Source organism: Mixophyes fleayi, chromosome 1, assembly GCF_038048845.1.
Source record: "Mixophyes fleayi isolate aMixFle1 chromosome 1, aMixFle1.hap1, whole genome shotgun sequence".
Taxonomy (NCBI): Eukaryota; Metazoa; Chordata; class Amphibia; order Anura; family Limnodynastidae; genus Mixophyes; species Mixophyes fleayi.
The window spans coordinates 32,870,849-32,892,929 of NC_134402.1; the positions used below are offsets into that span (position 1 = coordinate 32,870,849).

Here is a 22,081-nt window from a genome sequence, read left to right on the forward strand (position 1 = left end):
GTAATATATATTGGAACATTTACCATAACAGGTTTATAAGCTAACCTTACTTGAGCAGAATTCATTCTGAAATGATTAGAATAGCCCACACTAAAACAATCTGCTTGTCATACAATCCCAGTATGGTGTTTAGAGATCGCAGTGATTGGCTAACACGGTTATTACTTTCACCAGATCATATCAGACTGGATTTAGATCTTTTCTGGATGCAATCATTGGCCAGTTTGCTCATTGTTGACCAAATTGTCCAGTTTTGCCAGCACTTCAGTAGTCCACGGGCTGAGATTGCCTCTATAGAACTCGCCCCTCTTTATGGATAGACAGATGTTATAAGAAGCATGTTTATTTTGGTTTAAACTTCATTTTAGATGGCTTTGAAAACCAAACACAGAATGATAAAAGAAGATTGGGAGTACTTTAAACAAAGGCTGTTTATTGAAGAACAAGTAAGACTGCAACCCATTGCTTTCACTGTGCTTTGGATTTGACTCTCACAAAGTGAAATCCTCTCTGAAGAATAATCGTAATGCGCGCTGTGACCATTTATTTCTCCTGCTTGGTTCTATGTGTTAGGCCTTGGACACGTTGCTGTACTGCTTTACCTGACTTTTGTTGCCTGTATCAGGCAGAGAATGATGACACACGTGCTATGCCAATGATGCCTGCTGTATAATTTAGCATTTAGCCGTGCAATGTGCTAGTACCTGCTGTCTTTGCAGTGAGTTTATCTTTCATTTGATTTTCTAAAATATTGGCCAAATAAGATCCTTTTATCTTCTGAGTGAGAAGTGGTAAAATGAAAGCATGCATCACTTTACCAATTATAAACATAGGGACCTCTGCTTATTTATTATGCTTGTCATTAATTTGTAAAGGGCCAGAGTGCTCCATAGCGCCGCACAGTGGTAAAAACGGGACACACACACACACACACACACACTAATCAAAGTAATGTAAATAAATGCAGACGTGAAAAAAAAGGGTAGGTAGGAGGGAGTTAATCTAATAGGAAGAAGGAACAGCTGGCACGAGGAGTGTGTGTGGCTCAGTGGAGTTTGGGAGGGTGCATTAGTGTGGGTAAAGATGGGTTTTCAGATAGTGTTTAAGCCACTCTACTTTAGCGTACATTTATTTTGTCACCATTTAGGACAGTGCTTGACAAATCCAGGTAATTGAGTAGCTGTTGTGTAATTTGTGATAGTTTTCACAGATCTTAGTGGGGACATACTTCTACAAGGACCTTAACATGACAGCTGGCTCCTTAATTTGCCTGACTGGAGTTCCAGAACTTATAGCATTCCAGAACTTATAGCATTCCATGGTAACGAGGATTATACTCTGTAATACATGAGTTTAATAGTGTTGCTGATACTACTTACAAAAGTAAACACTACACCAATTTACAGTGTATGATGCTACATTTTAACTTTAATTTATCATGTTCGTTATTAATATTTTTTGCTGTTGTGTAATATATCCACTCGTGTGTGTGTGTTGGCATTTGTCGACTTATATATAAATATTGATTATTACCTTATCTTTGTAAGACTCTGGGTTAATGTCCGTTCTCATGAACGGCCGTCACTAAATGAGGTGCTTGTTTACATTTGTAACATGTTTGGAATCCATAAAGACTTTGATTTGGTCTTTTTATTAGTTATATCGATTTTATTTTTTTTATTTTTTTCTTAGTTAAACAACAAGAAGGCTTTAACTGGAGAAAACAATTTCGCAGACAAAATGCGCCACATGTTATCGACGCGGATGTGCATGTCAGACTGTCCAAATTGTAACTACAGGAGGAGGTGAGTGTATGCGGTCGGGCTCCCTCTCCTCTGGTTCTGACTCCATACAAATATGTCTGCCACAGAACAGCTGCAAGACAGAGAAGCACACCCACTGCCTCCTTCATGTAACTACTTGCTATTGCTTGGGTTGTAGTTCTCCAGTTGAATTTCTTATCTCGTGTTCAGCTGTTTTTGAGCTTCAATTATTTCTGACCAGCTATGACTGTACATGCTAAGCTGTCAGCTACAACTACTATCTTGAGGCAGCCAGTCAGTATGTGAGAATTGGGTTGTGTTCTGTGTTGACTTCTGTATTGTAACTTTAAGACTACAGCACTTGTTGGTAATTTGTATGCAAGTAAGTTTGCATCCTCTAATTTTGGAGTGTGTAGTGTCGCCGGTTTGATTAACTTTGTCAGGCGTGCCAATTTATTTCACTTCTCAGAGTGTTTTTCCTCTCTGTGCCCTCAGGTGCACCTGCGACGACTGCAGCCTCTCTCACATCCTCACGTGTGGTATCATGGATACGCCCATAACAGACGATATCCACTTAAACCCGTTACCACTACAAGTAGACTCTACTCCAGATTACCTGTCGGAGATACACCCGCCAAGTATGTCCTCCGCCAGTTCAGGGTCGGGTCCCAGCTCTCCCATCACTATCCAGCAGCACCCCAGGCTGATCCTTGCAGACAACGGCTCTGCACCCACATTGTGAGTGTCTCTTACTGTGCACGAGTGCCGTGTGTGTGTGTGTGTGTGTGTGTGTGTGTGTGTGTGTGTGTGTGTGTGTGTATATAAATAGTAGTTCTCATTGTTCAATTACTGTAGCATTTGCTGAAAAATAAGTCTCCTGTAACAAAACTATAGACTTCTCTTATGTTTAAATGGAACACCATAAAATATATATATGTTGTAGAATGGTATGGCTGTATTCCATTAAATGTCAGAAGAGCTCGATTTACTGTACTACTATTTTATATTACTATTAGTAAGTTGCTTGCTGATTGCAGCCATGTTTCTGGGAAAATCCCTCCCATATTAAAAGATGACGTGAATCAATAAACTATATAGATATATTTTGTTTACACATAAGCAATTATAACATTTTCTTGGTTCCCAATTTGTACTCCATAGTACACAGTGCATTTGCCTCTTCTATGGAGTTTCAGGTTATTATTGTTTATTTGTATAGCGCCACCATATTGCTCGCTTTCCAGAGAATTGAATCATTCACATCAGTCCATTATGTGCATATGGTCCATTTTTGTCAGAAGCCATTTAACCTACTTGTATGTTTCTGGAGTGTGGGAGGAAACCGGAGCACCCAGAGAGGCCATACAAACTCTATACCATGGGTCCAGTGCTGGGATCCACAGTGCAAACATGAAGCCCGGTTGGCGTTTATTTTTGGGTACAGTTGAACGTTCCTTATGTCTCAGGAGGAGCTGCCCAGCTTGTTACTTCAGGCTTTTGTGCTGAAAAATACTAGTTGTTGGAAACAAACTAAAACTGAATGTGATTCTTTTCCTTACAGTGGTAGTGATGATGAAGATGGTACCCCTTTATCAGCAAAATTTGCTGATATTTACCCCTTGAACAACTATGACGACACAGAGGTTGTAGCCAACATGAATGGAATTCACAGCGAACTCAACGGTGGCGGGGAAAACATGGCGCTGAAAGACGAGGTGCGATACTTTCCGTGGCCGCTCGTTCTCCTCTCGCCAATCTTCTTTCTGTCATAGTAGAGATTCTCATGGTCTCCGTTTTACAGTCTCCTTCGGTGAGCAGTACGAGCAGCAGCTCCTCGGAGGCGGATGACGAGGAAGCAGACGGTGAGAGCGGTGGCGAGCAGCTGGATAACCCAAAAGAAGAAATTCATATTGGGAAGAGGTCGCCTAGAAAGGAAGGTGTGAAGATGGACAGCCCCCCTCCATCTTACCTCAGTCCACAGGTAATGCACGGCCCTCTTGTTTTAATATGTTTTCAATGTCCCCTTTTTCCTAGGTTACAAATGTTAATCTAATATGTAAACAAATGAAGTAAAGAAAGAAACTTTAATAAAAATGTAGTTGTTTTTTTCTCTCGTTTTTTTCTGTTGGATTTTTGATGTTGCCAAGTAACGCACTATAAACTATACAATAATTAAATGGCTATTAAATTGATCAATAAAGACCAGAGCCCAAGCCTTTTCCTTGTCAGACTAAGCCTATGCTAAACTGGACCTTGACTTACTATAAGATTAAGTATAAATAATCCCAGCTTGATTCTGTAAGTATTTGCTAGTGAATTGGGGTAAGACACAAGGTACTGCCCCTGCCTGGTTTATTCATCTTAGATCCTTTTTTGTAATGAAAAGACGAAGGGGTGCTTCATACTGCAAGGAAGTTATTTTTAAGGTGATACTAATAAAACCTAAAATGATTAAGACAAAAAAAATAAAGTTGTGTTTAAGGAAGGTCACTTATCAACACTCCAAACAGGTCTCTAACACTTGTCCAAATTCAAGAGTAGAGCCACTGGTAGTAGTCGTAATAGCGATTACAGAAACACCGACAACTATGATAGCGACCTGAAAATGGCAATAGGTTTTATATAGACCTGTAGAAAATATAGACTCTGTAAAATACTTAGACAAGATTTCCGCCAAGTCGTCAACCCAGCACTGTGATGTCATTTAAAATAGCGGCTTTTACATTGGTGCTATTAAGGTTGGCAATGTGAGGACCCGGCGCCTCTACAATGTCCAAGCCTTGGTAAAAAACAAACAAAAGCCTTTACAGACACCGAGTCCTCGCAAAGCCCCCTTAATAGTACCAATGTTACAGTCACTGTTTTAACTTTCGTCCTTCACAGTGACGGGTTGTTGTGCTGCTGGCTTTCATAGCAAGCTTAGCGGAAATCTTGTCCAAGTATTTACATTGATATGTAGAAAATATAGACTCATGCCATTTTCAGGTTGCTAACGTTGTCTGTTTCTGTAATCGCTAATACGTACCCCACTCAGAGCCACATCTGGCATATGTTGTGTGCATAGCCCCTACACGTTTCATCATGGTGACTTTGTTGGAACTGTGGCTTGGTGCTAGAAAAACTTTGTTTTACATATAAGTGCTTCAGTCAGAAGAGAGTGGTGTATCACACCTTTGATTAGTTGACCTCTCCTGGTAGCCTATCATTGAAGAGGTGTGCAACTCTCCACCAATAGAAATGCTGATGGATGGGAACAAATTTGTTCCTAAATGCAAACCTTTCAATTTCAATGTTAAGCAAATCTTTTGAGGACCACGATCTTTCCATTTCAAGGATGACGTGTAGATAAATACATTTTAAAGGTTTAGTTTTAGATCTTCTAGGAAGCTGTTCAGAGAGTCTGATCTGGTGTCCGTATCTGACACACCAGGAGTGTCTACACTAGAGTTTGTCCGTTCTCATTAGAATCTGGATCTGTGTTGGTGAGGCCTGTTTGATGTGTTTATATACGAGTATTCATATACATTCTTGTACATATAATTTTGTGTAACTGAGCTGACACGAATGAAAATCGGCTACGCTTTGAAGCACTTCTTCTTTTTGTTATAAGGTAAGAAGAGACCGACAGGGTCTTAATGTTGTTTTAGACATGGTTTAAGGGTCCCTGGAAGATTAATTCTTTACAGTTTGGAAATAGCTGAGCAAATTGTATAAATCATATTAAGACCAAATCACAGTTTTAATTCAGAACACATTTGATTGTGGTTATGTCTTTATTATTATACAGTGGGTGAAGAGCGCCGTTCTTTTCCTTATTGGATTTATTTTTGTAATTGCCTCCATATTTCAGGGCTATTACACCAGCCTGCATGGTCATATCGTTTAAGATGCCGTCTCTCCATGTTACAGGTGGAACCCATAACAAATTCTTGTGAATGTCACGTGTGTAAACAGGAAGCCTCTGGCTTGTCTCCGTCTCCACTGGTGTCGGGACGTCTCCCAGCGGGACATCAGTTCATTAATCCCGACAAACCAGCACATCCAGCACTTCACCTCTACCCCCATATTCATGGACATTTACCCTTACATACAATCCCTCACTTGCCTCGACCCCTTATTCACCCCACGCTGTATGCAGCATCTCCGTTTGCACACAATAAGGTAAGTTCTACACAGTTCACAGTCTTCTGCAGCCCTTGTCCACCTCCACCGCTGTATTGCTTAGGTTGTCACTCCTCTACTGCTACCTCCTTCTCTCCCTGTAATGTGTGTCACTGTATTTGGGTTTAGACTTGGGATTTGCATTGTCGCGTCATGGATAGAGCACTTTGGTGTGGAGTGGTGGCTCTCCAGTCATGAGCTGTGCATCACTCTCACTTCAAGAGAACACTCGCCTACAAGTAGAGTAGCAGACATTACTAGGAGAGAACTTACGCCTACAAGTAGAGTAACAGACATAACTGGGAGAGAGCCTATTCCTGGTAGGATAATTGGCTGTTGACAAAAAGTGGACCATAGTGTGTGTGAAAACTTACACTGTAAGCACCAAAGGGGTGTGAATCACGAGTGATAAGTGCTCATGTAATCAATTACTGTCCGTATTATTTGTAATACAGAGGAAGCTTGGCATTTGTGAATATATATGTATATATGTGTCTATATATCTCTGTATATATATATATATATATATATATATATATATATATATATATATATATATATATATATATATATATATATATATATATATATATATTATATTTATATATTATATGCATCGTGGATTTTATCGATACATTGATTTTTGTTTAGGCCTTGCCGCCAACAACTGTACAGAACCACACCAACAAACACCAGGTATTCAACGCCTCTCTACAAGATCACATATATCCCAGCTGTTTTGGCAATTCTCCTGAGTGGAACCGGTCAAAGTTTATAAGTCTTTGGGGGTCAGAAATGATGAACGACAAGAACTGGAATCCAGCTTCTTTTTTACCTGACCCGCTTGCTGGTAAGACATGCGTGTAACACGGCTCTTTTACGGTTTGTCGACCTCGCTCATTGGAGAACGTTTCTAGAGGGGGGGGAAACATGTTGACAGTGGAAAGGTTAAACGTCTTTGACGTTTGCGGTTTCTTTCAAGACACCTCCTATAATACACAGCTTGTGCCATTGTTACCACAAACTAGAAAGAGTTTCAACGCTGTGCGTCTGTTCATACATCAGCCGTAGGTTATAGTAGTATATTTCTTTTTCAATACATGTATAATAAAAATGGTTGTGAAGCAGGGCAAAAAGTTCAAATAATAAAGCACGGTGGTTGTGCTCCCTGTAAAATATTTGGTGCTTTCCCAGAGTGTGAATGCCAGTCTCTGTATATAGCATTACTTTTAGTAAGTAGACTTCATGGCAATGACATCGCTTTTAGTGCTGTCAAGGAGCAGACTGCCAGCTGGACAGATTGTTGTAAGTGACAGGCTTTGTTCTACAGTTAAGTTTAGTAGTGGGTTCAGTTGATCTTTAAGGTCATTTTACTAGAACGAATCACCATCGCTGATAAAACACATACAGGGCTGTTTAGCCTTTAATATGGCTTCATGGGGAAGTGCATGTAGGGATTCTGAGTTCTTATTGAAGTCTCCTCTCTCCTTCGGATGTCTAGAAAAAATTAACTATCAGCCATATATAGCCAATTACTGAGCAATGTTGATGGGACCTGCTTGCTAATGGTCTCTAATAGTGCAAGAAAGGTCAGTGACAGAGCTGCGGCTTAACTACATATCCGATAATGACCATAAAGCAACCACTGGCTGCTAATAGTCTTGTGGCAGCTCATTCATATTATGTGCCACTATTGTATGCAGCGCTGTACAATTAGTAAAAGGTGCATAGACCTTATGTCTGTGTACATCAAAGAGTAAAGATGGACCTGGTCATGCGAGATTAGTCTGTTTTTGAGGAGTTTGACATACCCTATACTTTTTATTTCACGTACCTCTGAAAACGTTGTTTTGCTTTACCCCTCTTTAGGTGGTGATATTTTAGGGCCAGCACTCCCTGAAATTAGACCTGAAGCACTTCCTACGACGTCTAGCAATGATACAACACCGGTTCTGGATATTAAGGAGAAAAAAAACACTGCCAAGAAGAAATGTCTTTATAATTTCCAGGATGCCTTTATAGAATCCAATAAGGTTGTCATGGCAACTTCATCAGCAACTTCCTCTGTCTCCTGCACAGCCACCACAGTCCAGTCTAGCAGCAACCAGTTCAAAGTGTCATCCAAGAGGCCTTCTTCTATAGGTGAGCGTCCCTGTGCATCTCAGCAGTAACCAGCCTTTATAGTCTCAGCAATATCTTGCTCATAGAATAAGTTAACCTCACACAAATTCTCTGCTTCCTTATTCCTACCTAGCTGAGGGTACTTTATAAGCTAGACATAATTTTGTTATCCATCTGCAAGCTAACTGAAGACACTTACCCACACACCCCTAAATGCATGCTCTTGACTTGTTCCTTGTTCTAGTAAAAGCATGTAAACAGGTGTGTGAATTCAACCTATTGATTCTAATGACCCTATTCCCACTGGCATTATGCACTTATGGTTTAAAGCGTTTGCCATTTTTGGATGCTGCATGCTCCATTTACTTAAATTGAGCCCAAGTGCAGGCATGGAGGTTAGTGGAGTGTCCTTCATTGACCCCCAGCGCCACCTTGTTACCTTCTCTTGTTGATCGAGATTGTGAAGACTGACGGGAGAGCTTTTGGAGGAAAGGGTTTATAGGGGAGAGGGGTCAAAACAAGAACTACTGCATGGGTCATCTCACTATAACCGCTTTAGAAACTAGGTAAAGTCCTACAGTATGAATGGTATAGTTATCTCTGTTACATTAAATATTTTATGGTTAGTGTCCTTGTAAGAAAATTTGTATTACATTGTTTTTAGTCTTCACATTCTTTGTTCTAAATGTATATAGATATATATTTCATTCTGATTTAAAATGCTGCTGTTTCCTACACTCGATGTACGCTGCAATTGTGTGTGCTGAACATAAGTGTAATCTTTTCATTTAGTAGCAACGTCAAATTCATAACTCAACGTCTTCACTAATTTGAAATTAACATTTTGACCTTTTAATTTCATGCCACAAAGATGTTACTAGTTGTGCTTAGTGAATTCATAGGCTTCATTGTTATATTGATGCAGCTTACAAGTGTTGAAACGCTAAGCATTTGCGGACAATTTCGTCATAGATCTCCAGTTTAAAAATAAAACTAGATGCACAGCAGGGCTGCATTTAAGAGTGTTGTAAGCAAGTAAACAGTTCTTAGGTATTTATGTAACTGTTTTTCCCCCTTCATTCAAGGTGATGTATTTCACAACATCAAGGACGACCATAGGCATCCTTCCACGCCGGTTGCACCAAGAAACAGTCCTACAAGTTTAGCAACTCTTCCTTCCCTTTCTCCTGGGACGCACTCGTCCGCCTCCACTCCACACCTCCCAAATATAACTGCTCAACCCTTTCCCAAAACAGCTGCCACCGCTCCGGGTTTTGTGGATCCACATCTAGGTTTCTGTCCCTCTACTGCTGCTCCTCCCACATCTACCACAGACAGCACGCTCAGCGCTCCTCCCAGCGTCTGCAGGTGAGCCATGGCGCACAGGTCGTCCGTTCAGGAGAGGGGGGAACATGGTTTTATTTGTAGTGTTTAGTAGAGGGAAAAATGTAAAAACTCTAAGGCGCACCAAGATGGTGATATGAAGGGGGGGGGGGGCAGGCAGGAGAATTGTGTTAAATGTCAGTGGTGGTTTCATAAAAATAAGGTTCCCTGTTTATAAAAAGCATATTGTCCGTTCTTTTGCTAATATAATGGTATAGATTGAGTAGAGAGCACATATATACTGTATAGTGTTCGAGAGTGACGAGAGCCTTCACGGGAGCTAAATGACTGTAAATGTGTCTGAATTTTACATATTACTGTTTGTACCTGGATGTTACCCGGTGTCAGAAGCGTTTTTATGGTATGCATTATTTAACTGATACTATGCTCTTGTGTTCCAGTGACCCTGACTGCGAGGGTCATCGGTGCGAGAACAACGGTGCATACGATCACCAGCACTACGACGGAGAGGAAAGTCAGGACGAGGACAGCTGCTCAGAACACAGCTCCAGCACGTCCACATCCACTAACCAGAAAGAGGGCAAATACTGTGACTGCTGCTACTGCGAGTTCTTCGGTCACGGCGGGGTGAGGATATTACAAGTCTGGCAAAAAAACATTGAAGTGTCGGTCAGGAGTATCATTTGCATTAAGACATGATCTCCTTTTACATTGTAATAGCATCTTATAGTCTTAATTTTTCCGTTGGTTTTCAGAGGACACAGACCTCTTCCCCAATGATGAGATGAGCCACAAGTGACCTTGTGTTATTATAGTTGTTATAGCTTTTTCCATCCTGTGTACCAAGGACTACTGTGTTTAGTTTTTGGTGCACTCTGCAACATAATTAAATACCATTTTAGTGTAACTCTCCTTTGCCCCATGGGCTCATTTGTTTGATGTTCACTCCCTGCACCCGATCAGTGGAATTGCTGGAGGAGAAGATTATTGAAACATAACTATAATCCTGCTTCAAAAGTAGACTCCTTTTTCAGTACAGTTTTACAATTGGGTTTTTGTAGGCTGACTACCGAACAGGTCCGGGGGAGAGGGAACTGTGGCTCTTTAATGAACTTTTTTTTTTTTTATATATATAAATCCTTTGCCCTTATTACCTTTTTCATTTTATATCCATCTCCATTTTCTGTAACAAATTTAGTCATTCTCGAATTATGTAGGTTACATATTAGATTAGAGAACATCAATATATTGCTCTACTGTTGTGCGCAAGGGTCTTACACTGAAAGGATATAGCTGCAGCAGTCACCCTCTGACCTTGGCCTGTTTCGCAGTGAGAAACTGTCTTCCAACATTCGGGTAACTCGCCGTTTTTTTATACTTAGCCTCCGTCCGCACCAACCAGTAGAAATTACACAGAAATGCGGGAGAAACTCCGTCTAAGGCTGACAAAGAGGAAAGAGGAACAGCCCAAAAAGCCAGACCAGATCTCTGAAAAGGAAACTGGTGTGGTTGACCATCGGAAAGTAGAAGACTTGGTACAGTTCATCAACAGCTCTGAGAGCAAGCCAGTGAGCAGCACACGGGCAGCGAAACGCGCAAGGCACAAACAAAGGAAGGTGAGTACATACCCTGTTTTCACCGGCACAACGTTGCCGTATAGCGACAGTTTGGATTTACACATAGGATGACACGCATGCATGCCGTCCTTGTCACATTTGCAATAGTCATGCTAGCAACCTCTCATTGTATCGGCTATGTTGTGTATATATACACACAGACATTAAGTGCACATTTGTGATGTCAGCCAGACCTGTTGTGCCTGTGCTGCTGGGACCTGCCCTCCGTGATGGATCTGGGCCGCCAAATTTTCCCATGTGGAGGACAGTCTGTGCCACAGCAGGATTTATACAATAAGTCCGCTACTAATACAATGCTGCATATATATTTTTTTTTACTTATAACCATATTAAATATTCTATATAATTTTAATTATTCTAATGATTTACCCATGTGCTACCCCATAGGAGTATGGGGCGAGCCCTGCAATGAATATTATTGTTAGCCATGTGCTTGGCTCAGAGGGGAGCATGCAGGGGTTCTGCACCAGCACGGCTGAGGAACAGACTGACATAGCAGAAGCTGAGCCGGACCGAGAACGACCGGAAAAGCAGCAGGTTAGCATCTTGGCCAGCAGTGTCTGGGAGCATCCTTAGGTGCAAGGTACCATGTGGACAGGAGCATATTGTGACACACGACCACTCCCGCTATGTCTCCAGTTCTAGCGTTCAGACAACCAGTAGACATTGGTCCTTTTTTCAATAGTGTATTATGACATGTATACCTGTTCAGCCAGTTCTAATACATCAGCACAAATATATATTTTGCTCCCAGTATGTCTAATGACCTTCTTGCACAAAAACCTGTTCCCTGGCAACCCCAGCAGTGCATGTTTTCCTGATATCTATCAGCAGCACAGGTGTAGTAAACAGTTTGTGACTTATTCTTAACGTTTCACATGTGCTGCCACTTTCTGGTATGATCTGGAAAACATTCTGTTTGGCGTGCCCAATGACAGCGAAGAGAACCTCTGGTCTATTCATTTATTACTTTAACACCAGGGTACTATGATTGGTCTACCTGATTATATCATTTCTCACAGACATTAAACTACAATAACTTAAATAAGTGTATTTAATCTAGTGATGCATATACATTATAAATTATTACTCCAGGCATCCATGGTGTTGTGCCTTCATCCAGGTATTTTTGTACACATGTTTCTATTTGGGTTTTATTTGTATATTCCTATACTCATTCTTTGTGCTTATTCAGCTTGATGAAAAGGCGCGACAGGAAGCAGAAGCCAGAGAACAGGAAGAGCTACAGCTTTTAGAAGAAGAGAGACTTCATGAGGAGAGGTTGAAACAAGAATTTCAGCGACACCAGGAGTGTCACGCGCTTAAGAAAAAGAAGAAAGATCGATCCAATAAGGACACTCACAAGGCAGATAGACTGACACACAGCTCGCTCCCCAGTAAGGAACCCACCTCCGAGGGACTTCCCAATGGCATCCTAGAGCAGGAACCTGCATCCGTTCCACTACCAGGCAGGCATTCTCACAAAATCGAGCCAAGTCCGTTACTAGAGGCCATAAGTAAGCTACCTAATCACACAAATGGCAGAGACTTGAAGTCCTACAGCCCAAAGGAGGTGAAGGCGAAACAGCAAGAGCAGCTCTCTCTCCTCCTTGACCTGGTCCACCACAAGGAGAACAATGTCAAACAGAAGCAGCCTAAATCACAGGCCTCAAAACTTAGCCCGGAACAAGTTAAAAAATCAGAGGCTCCCAAACTTGCTGAAATACAACCAAAACCGAAAAACCAAAACGAAGCCAAAGTCCGAGCTGTAGAGGTTGCTCCATTGGTTGAACAGAAGAAAGAGGAGAAAAAGGCTGGCAATGGTAACAACAAGAAACAACTAAATCATGTAAAGGAGGAAAAGCCACCAGCAGCTAGCGAATCCACTGTAATCTGTGAGCAGCAGAACAAGCCACAGACCACTGCCGAGTCCCCACAGCCCAAGGGAAAGAGCAAAAAGAATAAAAAGAAGAAAGGCGATAAAGTGAATAACTCTATTGGTAAGGAATGAGTTTGACATTTCTATTCATATATAAGCTCATAGTCTCCTTATCCTGCCGTATTAAACTTGTCTCCATGTATGGATGTCCACGGTATTAGACATGGATTTGTGATGAACCAAACTGTAGCAGATCAGGTGATTCACGGCAACAATCGTCAACAAGTCATTGCTTTGGTGTCCAACAAGTCCACCTTGATATCATCCTCATCCTTTATAGATAAAGCACCAGTGTTTTGAAGCGCTGTACATTAAGGGGATCATGATACCAAGAAGCATACAACATAATATATAACCTTTCTTGTATTTTACCATTGATAAAACTCAATAATGCTCAGCTTATGTTTAAAAAACACCCAGTGTTATGCATTAGGCTGAGTAAATAAAACTTGGATACTTATGTGGAGTGTAGTATGTAGAACTAGCAATCCCTGCCTTAATACAGGTTTGTACTTTTTCTATTTCTGGCTTGCTTTCTCCTACTTTTTCCTGTTGGGGATAGGTCCTCCATGTATGCTCACTGTGAATGTAGCCACCTGTTTACATTTTTTTAGTGTTTTCATTTCCCATATAAATAATAAAGTTGTTTCTGTTTGACTTTCAGATGATGTTTTTCTTCCAAAAGACATAGATCTTGACAGCGTGGAGATGGATGAGACTGAAAGAGAAGTAGAATATTTTAAAAGGTAAATGACAAGGACTTTAGTACGTGAAAGTATCGCCAGTTTAATGCATACAGTGAAGACATTCCAACGCAGAATTTTGCCTTGTGTTCAGCACCCATTTCACTTCAGAGAGCATCCAGGACCTAATCTCTGAAGGGGAGGTCAGGTAAATCTGCTATATGGCTGAGATTGTTGTGAATATGGGACCTGATTCCAATCAGGTTCTGTACTTAAATACAGCTTCTGCAGCTCAGGGAAAGCAACATCTGGACGAGGAATCTTCAGTGCTGGAAGCTTTTTTATGTGACATCCAGGAGTGGTGCCGAGTACAAGCTGATAGTTGTTGGTTCATTGGCGGCCAGAGACACCTTCTAAACATTATAGTTGGGAAAAGAGGAAATCTCCAGGCTGGAATTTAATTCATCCGATGTCTGTCGTCATATACTCCCTTTGGGAAATATCAATACTTATGTATATTGTTCATAGTGCATACCTCTTTATTTTTCTTTATAGTTTTCCCCCTTGTGGGGTTTTTTTTTTTTGCGCAATTTTGCATGCCATCTGTGATGATACTGTATATGTTCATTGACTGTGTATATTAAATTTCTTATATATAATTTCTTATATTAAGTACATCTTAATTTAAAGAAAAATGTGCTGGATAGGCCGTGCACAGATGAAACTGGTCTGTAATTATGCTACCGGCTATCTCATGTTTTAGTGGCTACTTGAGGAATAGTGTTGAGAAACACTGCGATAGTTCTTACTAACAATAGTGACCCCTACAGGAAGAAAGGAAACTGCATCAAAGCAAAGGCAGGGAGAGAAAATTTAACTTTTTTTTATATAGATAGATATATAGATATAGATAGATATATAGAGAGAGAGAGATCTCCTAATATTTCTCCCAAGCTGTTAGGATTCACCAACAGAGGTCGTACCTCCATTTGTTAATGTACATGTTTAGAGCGTGGTCAGTTTCTCTGATTCATTTAATGAGTCAGAGGTTAGTCATGGCTGATATTGAATGAGATCGGAGGGAACAGCGTAGGTCAATTATAAGGTGTGCCAGCCTAATTACTGAAAGGTTGCGTGCAAATCTTCTTTTGTTTCTATTTGCAATGATTTGATCTGTCATTCTTAGTAGTGAAATTCCAAGTAATCAGGGTACATGTTTATGTTTTTGCAGATTCTGCTTAGACTCTGCCCGGCAGACAAGACAAAGACTGTCAATCAACTGGTCCAACTTTAGCCTGAAGAAGACGACCTATGCTGCACACTGAGCTGGAACTATTTGAGGGGGGAGGGGGGAGGTCACTCTGCAGGAACCAATCCCACTGATTTATGCCCTGCTGTTCTGAGCGCTTAATCAGGCCTTGAGCCAGTGCTGCCTTGCCTTCTCCCCAGTGCTGTGTGGATCTGCACTGAACCCCCTTGGCCTGATGAGTCTTGCTGTTCTGAAAAAAAATGCCACTTTCTACCTGAATTTGTTAGCTTGTGTGCTTGTAGTCTGTGAGTGAGACTTTGGTTGTAGCAATACGCTCTCTTCTAATTGCCTTGGCCTCGGACTTGAGACTGGTTCCTTGGGTTGGTTAGAGGCATAAAAAAGGCTAGTTGCATCATCCACAATGGCTCATGTCACTTCTGCAGTATGCTACGATTTATAACACGGACTACTGGCAAAAGGAATGGACTCAATAGTTGCTCACCTGTTCATCACTTCTCCGATCCCACGGGGAAAATCTCATAACGGACAAGCATTTCTCTAGTGCACACAATCTACTGTTCAAATGAAGTGTACAAGTTACGCTTATTTGTGTTTTTTGATCTTTTTTTTTTTTTTCTCCAGACTTGTAGCCGGCTTGTGTAAGAATACTTGCAGAATGAGAAAGTAACAGAGGAAAAAATGAAAACAAAAAAGGAAAAAAAAATACTCACAATATCAATCTGTTCTAGAGTGTATAATTGTATTAACACTGACGCCCAAGTGGCTACTTTTTTAACATATTGTTAAGTAATATTAAAATCATGTCTTTCTTTTTGAAAGATGGAATACATTAGTATGGCAGAAGGATTGTCTGTTTTTCTGTGTCTTTCGTTTCTTATGTGCGGGGTTCTGTAGCAGGTTTAAAAAGCTCCTTTATTACCGGTTTCTTGGTGAGAAGTTATCATTATGTCTGGAGGACAAAGGCAGACACGGCTGTAGTTTAGGTACAGTGATTCCTTGGCACCTTGAACTTCAAGACTTGACATGGTGTTACCTGTCTGTGCAATGTAAAGCTTATCAAAGCTTTATGCATTGCAGAACACAGCAGTCCCCATATTAATCTATATGCTTCACAGTGCTGGCCTAAATGGGGATTTGTGTGAAATCTCCGTTAGGCATGTAATCCATAGCAAATATATTTTTCCGCTTTTTTTAAGTGGAAAATTTACTTGATGCATAGACCCCATAGTGAAGCCATAGTACATCAATACCCCACCCCCCCCCCCCCCCTCCTCCATCGCAAATTAAATTGAGTCATATTAATCAGTATAAACAAAACAGTGTAACCATACAAAAGGTGGGGGGGATTATTTTATTTTTTTTTCCTTTTGACCCTGAGAGGCATAGTAGAGGTCATCATCATAAATTTTATAGATTCCATGTACATAATCAGGCACTAGAGGCAGTATAGCCATAACTACTTTTCTTAATGTTTAAACCTGTCTAATCTAACATGTGATTTCTTGTTGGTATCTCTAGTGGAGGCTGCTTTGGGAAAACAAATGCAAACTCCTCTCCATTATAGTGTGCCTGTACCCCATCCAGCCCAGTTTTGTTTGGTCTGCCTTTAGAAGTTCTATCCCTGTTTAGTATAATGTTAATCATTATTCATTTTATTTTACAAGTCGTGCTTGTTTGTAGCTCAGTCCTAGGCTGGCAACATCCTCCTTCGTTTTGGACGTGGTCTCTTCTACTGTTTTATTTGGCAGTGGTTGCATGTGGCTTTGCATGCATTGCTAATACTGTTGGTGTCAAGAAGGGTCCACCTTAATCAAGGTCTTCAGACTAGTAGCTCTAGTTTTCTCCTTTCTAAGTAATGAGACTATTCAGTTAAGCTCATGTTCCTCTGCCACCATAGAGATAGTTTGCAGAGCAAAAATTGGTCTGTTGACACAGCCTCAGACATGAATAAATTAAAGACGTATATTTTTTTTTTTTTCTGTCCAGATTTTAAGTGGTTGATAAAGGTAAAAATGCTTTTTTTTCTCTCTTGTTGAATCTGGTCGACACTGCTACCATGGGTTGTAGGAGGTGGAGTCGGCGCTTAACTAGTTAACTTGTTAATTTATAACATGCTGGCAATCCCCTCCCCTCTGCAACCCCCTGTAGCCTCTCAGTTTAGATTAGGTGCCCAAGGCATTTGGGCTTACTTTAATGCTAGGTAGTTTTTGTCTTTTAAAAATTATTTTTTTCCTTCACTTGTTTTCCTTTTCTTCCCTACAGAAAATATTTTAGTGGTGGTGTGCTCTGCTGCGACAGAGTACACATATACATGTGACCGCAAAAATAATGCGGCTCTTGCTGACATGATGTTATCAGCACTGACAGGCGGTTAGACAAGTCCTTGTCGCGCTGACACCTTCCCAGTATACCGGCGCTGCCTTCACTGACAGCGCTTCGGTAATCGGACTGAGGGAAGCGGCCATTGCAGGAACATACCAAGTTCCCTCCTCGAGAAAAGGAGCAGGGGGGATCATGAAAAACCATTACAAGGAATTGTCTGCATGTTTGGGGTAAGAACGTTACTGTGGAATTAACAGTTAAGACGCAGTTAGTTATCACTCCAGGAGGGAGAGCAGCTTTTTTTTTGGAACACAGAGGTGCAAAAATACCAATACCAATTTGAGATCCCCTATCATCAGGACATGTTTGGACTCTTCCAAATAAAGAGCGCCAGGACACTGCCCGGGAAATAAGCAGACACTCCTCAGCTTACGGAAACTCCTGACACTCCTCTCCTATTCAACTGTATTAGCCTCAGGAAAGCTACATACTGAATTCTACATATTGGATATTTTCAGATAGGTATATCTGTCTAGCTTGTATACTTACTATAAATGGAGGGATTTGCAAAAATCATTGATGCAAATATTTTTTTTTTTTAAAAGATTCTGGTTGCAAAAACCTCACACTTTTTTTATGCCAGATACTACTTTTGACAGACTCATGGATTAGATAGGATCTTCTTGCCGGAACAGATCTGCAAATCCTCTTCTGTCCTTCTCAGATTCAGAGAGATCATCAGAAGAGGAGGAGGGGGGGAGTGATTCTGATTCTGCACAGGTTATGGACTTGGAAGAATCTCCCAGATACTAGATAACAACATAGATGATCTGGTACTAGCAGTACGTCGGGCACTGGATTTGGAGGAACCCAAATCTTCTGATCAAGGTCTCTTTACAAAGATGAGACTATCTGATTTCCACCTTAAGCGGAGCTAAAATAAATTGCTGAAGGTTCCTGGAAACTGCAAGATCAAAGGTTTGCTATCCCGAGGAGGTACCTCTCCCTGTATTTCTTACAGGAAGAAGACCTGATCCATTGGGAGCAAGTCCCAAGGGTTGACACACAAGTGGCTCGTCTTGCTCACCATACAGATCCCGGGTACAGCCATCCTGCAGGACGCCACAGACCCTAATAGAGAGGGATTGTTAAAATCCATCTGTGTAGCGGCAGGCATCTCCTATTAGACCAATGCTGTTATCAGCATGGGTCGACAAGCCGATGGAAGCCTGGGCTGATCAATTGGTAGCTTCACTGCTGGATTCAGACCTGCTTCCCCTTGCTCTGCATCTAATGGAGGCTTCAGGTTACTTATATGAGGCTGCCCAAATCGAGGCCTCCACTTCCTTCTCGGTCTCCGCATTGGCACACGCTGCCAGGAAAAAAACTGAAGCCCTGGGACGCAGACACAGAATCAAAAAAGTAATTAGAATCACTACTTTAAGCGATGTGCTATTTTGTCCTGAGCTTAAAAAAAATTATTTGAAAGGCCACAGGAGGTAAGAGCACAATCCTTCCAGTTAATGTACTAAAACCCAGAGCTCCAAGGTTAGGCTCATATAGACAGCCCTTTGGGTGGGGCTCATCTGCCAGAGGCCATGCAAATAGAGCCAGTTCAGCTGGAAATATAGACCAATCTCAACGAGTTAAGTCTTCTTACACTTTGAGATGTCCCCCTCCCAAGCTCCCGGAAAAACCGGGAGCCTGACTACCATCCTCCTCTTCTCGCCGCGGCGGGATTGGGGGGGACTTCATCTGTTCAGAGATCAGTGGGCAGCATCCTCCCAAAATTATTGGATTTGTGGGATCATGTGGATACATGATAAATGTGGCAGGTTCAGCCCCTCACTGATTTTTTCGGAACTTTCCTTCCACAGACCCGGAAAGAAGATGGGCAGTGCTCCACAGTGTCACCTGTTCTTTGCTCGGGAGTCATTTTCCCGGTTTCTGGACACCCGAAAAGACAGTTTTTATTCCAACCTATTTCTGATCCCAAAGCCAGATGGCTCATTCTGACCAATTCTAAATTTAAAGATGTTGAACCTACACCTGAGTGGACAGGTTAGACAGGTTTCGCATTGATTCGCTCAGATTGGTTATCAATGGGTTGGAAGAAGACGAATTCCTGGCTTCAATAGACCTAAAAGACTCTTACTTGCATGTTTCCATTTGGAAGGGACATCAAGCCCTCCTACGATTTACAGTTGGTCTCTCTGATTGCCAATTCTAGACTCTTTCCTTTGGTCTCTCTTTACAAACGTTATGGCAGTAATGGTTGCCTGTCTTCATTCAAGTGGGGTACAAATAGTGCCTTATTTGGACGATCTGTTGATAAGTCACATCAGCTCACCTGCTACTTAAGCACCTAGAACTTACCATCAATATCCTGACTCCTAAATCTACCCAAATCTCAGTTAATTCCTTGCCAGAGGATGATCTTCCTTAGACTCATAATGGATACCCATAAACGGATGGACAATGTGACTCGGGTTCTGGCCTGCCAAAAGTCATTCATCCACCTCTGCATGTGCATCCTGGTAAATGTGAAAGCGCTTCCCTACAGCCATTTCTCTTTCCGGTGCTTCCAAAGGAATCTCTTGACAAAGTAGTTGGGATATCATCGCCACTTGGAACGCCAATTGATATGATTATATCCCGAGGCAAGAGTGTCCATTCAGTGGTGGATGACCAAGGTCCATCTAGTAGTCGGCAGGTCCTTTACTCCCATAGAATGTAAACTTGCGAGCAGGGTTCTCTTACCTCTCTGTCTGTCTGTATTACCTAGTATTGTTTTATTAATGTTTGTTTGCAATTGTAAAGCGCTACGGAATTTGCTGGCGCTATACAAATGATGATGGACCTGGATTACAGTGACCATGGACGCCAGCCTCAAGGGCTGGGGAGTGGTGCCCCTACATCTAAGGTTACAAGGTCTTTGGTCAGTTCAGGAGACTTCTCTCCCAATCAATATTCTGGAACTAAAGTCCATGCTGCTGGCCCTACAGGGAGCCCAAACCATCCTTTGGGGGTTCCCAGTCTGCCTGCAATATGTTAACGCCACTGCGATTGTTTATATCAGTAAGTAGGAGGGGGACCAAAAGTGCAGGAGCAATGAAAGTGGCAGCACAGATATTAATCTGGGCAGAACAGCGTGTTCCATCCATCTCTGTGGTGTTTATCCCAGTTATCCAGAATTGGGGACGGATTATCTAGGCCACCATGCAGTGATGCTGGGTGAATGGTCCCTCCATTTGCTTTCCAGTCTCTGGTCCTAAGGTGGGGTCTACCAGACCTGGACCTCATGGCAATGAGGCACAACAGGAAGGTACTCCAGTTTTGCTCAAGGGAGAGGGACCTGTTTTCCATAGACGTTATGACCACCATATCTTGGGACTTCAGACTAGGATTCCTGTTTTCTCCCCCATGATTCCCTGAGTTCTCAGGAGATTCAAGCAAGGAGGACTTCTATTCCGGTAGCTCCTGCCTGGCCACACCGCGTCTGGTACGCAGATATTCTGAAGCTGGCGGCAGGTCAGGCTCTTCGATTACCTCTACGAGACGACCACATTTTCCAAGGACCATTCCAACATCAGGACCTCCCTTTGAACTATTGCATTCAGTAGAACTGATGTTTCTTTTACCTGGAAGGATGTGTTTCTGCTTGCCATTACATCAACTCCCAGAGTGTTAGAATTGAGTGCTCTTTCATGTAGGGAACCATACTTGGTTTTCCATGACGACAAAGCGGTGCTCCGCATTTTCCCTTTCTTTGTACCAAAGGTAGCTTTGGGTTTTCATATAAACCAAGAAATAGTGGTTCCATTTTTTAAAGACCGGGAGCTGTCCCCAGGACCACATCCCATGGAATTCTTTGATGTAGTCAGCGCTCTCCGAACTTATGTCAGAAAAACATTCAAGATTCGTTTGACAGACTCCTTGTTCAATTTCTTTGATTCCCCATAGAGGGGTTGGCCAGCTTCGGAGCAGGCAATTGGTCATTGGCTTACCTCCACGATTAAGCAGGCCTATGTCAATGCAAACTGCCCTGTGCCAGATAGCTGTGCCATTCACCTGTTCCCTGGCGGTGTCTTGGGCTGCGCGAAATGGGGCCCTCGCGGGACCAGTTGTACAAAGCGGCCACCTCGTCCTCAGTCCTTATTTTCACAAAATGTTATCACTTCAATATCTTTGTGCCTCATTTGGCCGTAGTGCTCTTTGTGCTTTGCTGTCAGAGCGGTCCCTCTCTTAGGGGGTTGCTTTAGAATGTCCCCATGGTAGCAATGTCTCCCAGATAGGATGAAAGAGAAAAGAGGATTTTTATACTTACAATAAATCCGTTTCTCTGATTCCATTTTGGTGACACTGCGCTCCCTTTCTTCTGCTCTTCTGCTCTACTGCTGTGATTGGTCTCTGGTCGTTTGTCTCCTTCCTTGGGGCTTTATAATTAAATTGGGGGGCTACAGGAGCTTGCAGAGTGGTGGGGGTTGTCAGCATGTTACAAGTTAAATAGTTAAATGCTGACTTCACCTCTTAGAACCCATGGTAGCAGTGTCCCCCAAATGGAATCAGAGAAAAGGATTTACTGTAAGTATAAAACTCCTCTCTTCCTCCTCACAGTACAGATCTGATCAGTTTATGCTATTTCGAATTTACAGTAAGTCTGTTTCTTCCTTTCAAGGATGTGGTAGATCTTCATCCATGACTACATCCTTCAAGAAGAAGCAAGAAGCCAACTATAAAATGTCGTCTTTCAAATCTATTGATACGGGAAGCACTTGAAACTCTGGTATAGAAATGTGTGTGAAAGGGTTATTTCTAGGAGTCTTATGGAACGCCTGGGC

The 22,081-nt window shown here is 41.9% G+C and overlaps 1 protein-coding gene across 3 annotated transcripts in view; it reads left to right on the forward strand.

Moving 5' to 3' along the window:
• The window catches only part of FAM193A (family with sequence similarity 193 member A), a 52,801-nt gene extending 37,051 nt beyond the window's left edge, over positions 1-15,750 (forward strand). For 2 of the 3 annotated variants that reach the window (XM_075194256.1, XM_075194258.1), the window contains 15 exons: positions 369-446; positions 1,693-1,805; positions 2,259-2,501; positions 3,325-3,478; positions 3,565-3,744; positions 5,673-5,924; positions 6,576-6,774; positions 7,794-8,066; positions 9,131-9,413; positions 9,830-10,016; positions 10,772-11,005; positions 11,414-11,563; positions 12,222-13,026; positions 13,630-13,711; positions 14,880-15,750. In XM_075194256.1, the coding sequence (XP_075050357.1) occupies positions 369-446; positions 1,693-1,805; positions 2,259-2,501; positions 3,325-3,478; positions 3,565-3,744; positions 5,673-5,924; positions 6,576-6,774; positions 7,794-8,066; positions 9,131-9,413; positions 9,830-10,016; positions 10,772-11,005; positions 11,414-11,563; positions 12,222-13,026; positions 13,630-13,711; positions 14,880-14,973 (3,327 nt within the window). In that variant the 3' untranslated portion in view covers positions 14,974-15,750. The remainder of the gene's footprint in view (positions 1-368; positions 447-1,692; positions 1,806-2,258; positions 2,502-3,324; positions 3,479-3,564; positions 3,745-5,672; positions 5,925-6,575; positions 6,775-7,793; positions 8,067-9,130; positions 9,414-9,829; positions 10,017-10,771; positions 11,006-11,413; positions 11,564-12,221; positions 13,027-13,629; positions 13,712-14,879) is intronic. The other variant, XM_075194257.1, reaches the window with a different exon arrangement.
• The last annotated feature ends 6,331 nt before the right edge of the window (positions 15,751-22,081 follow it).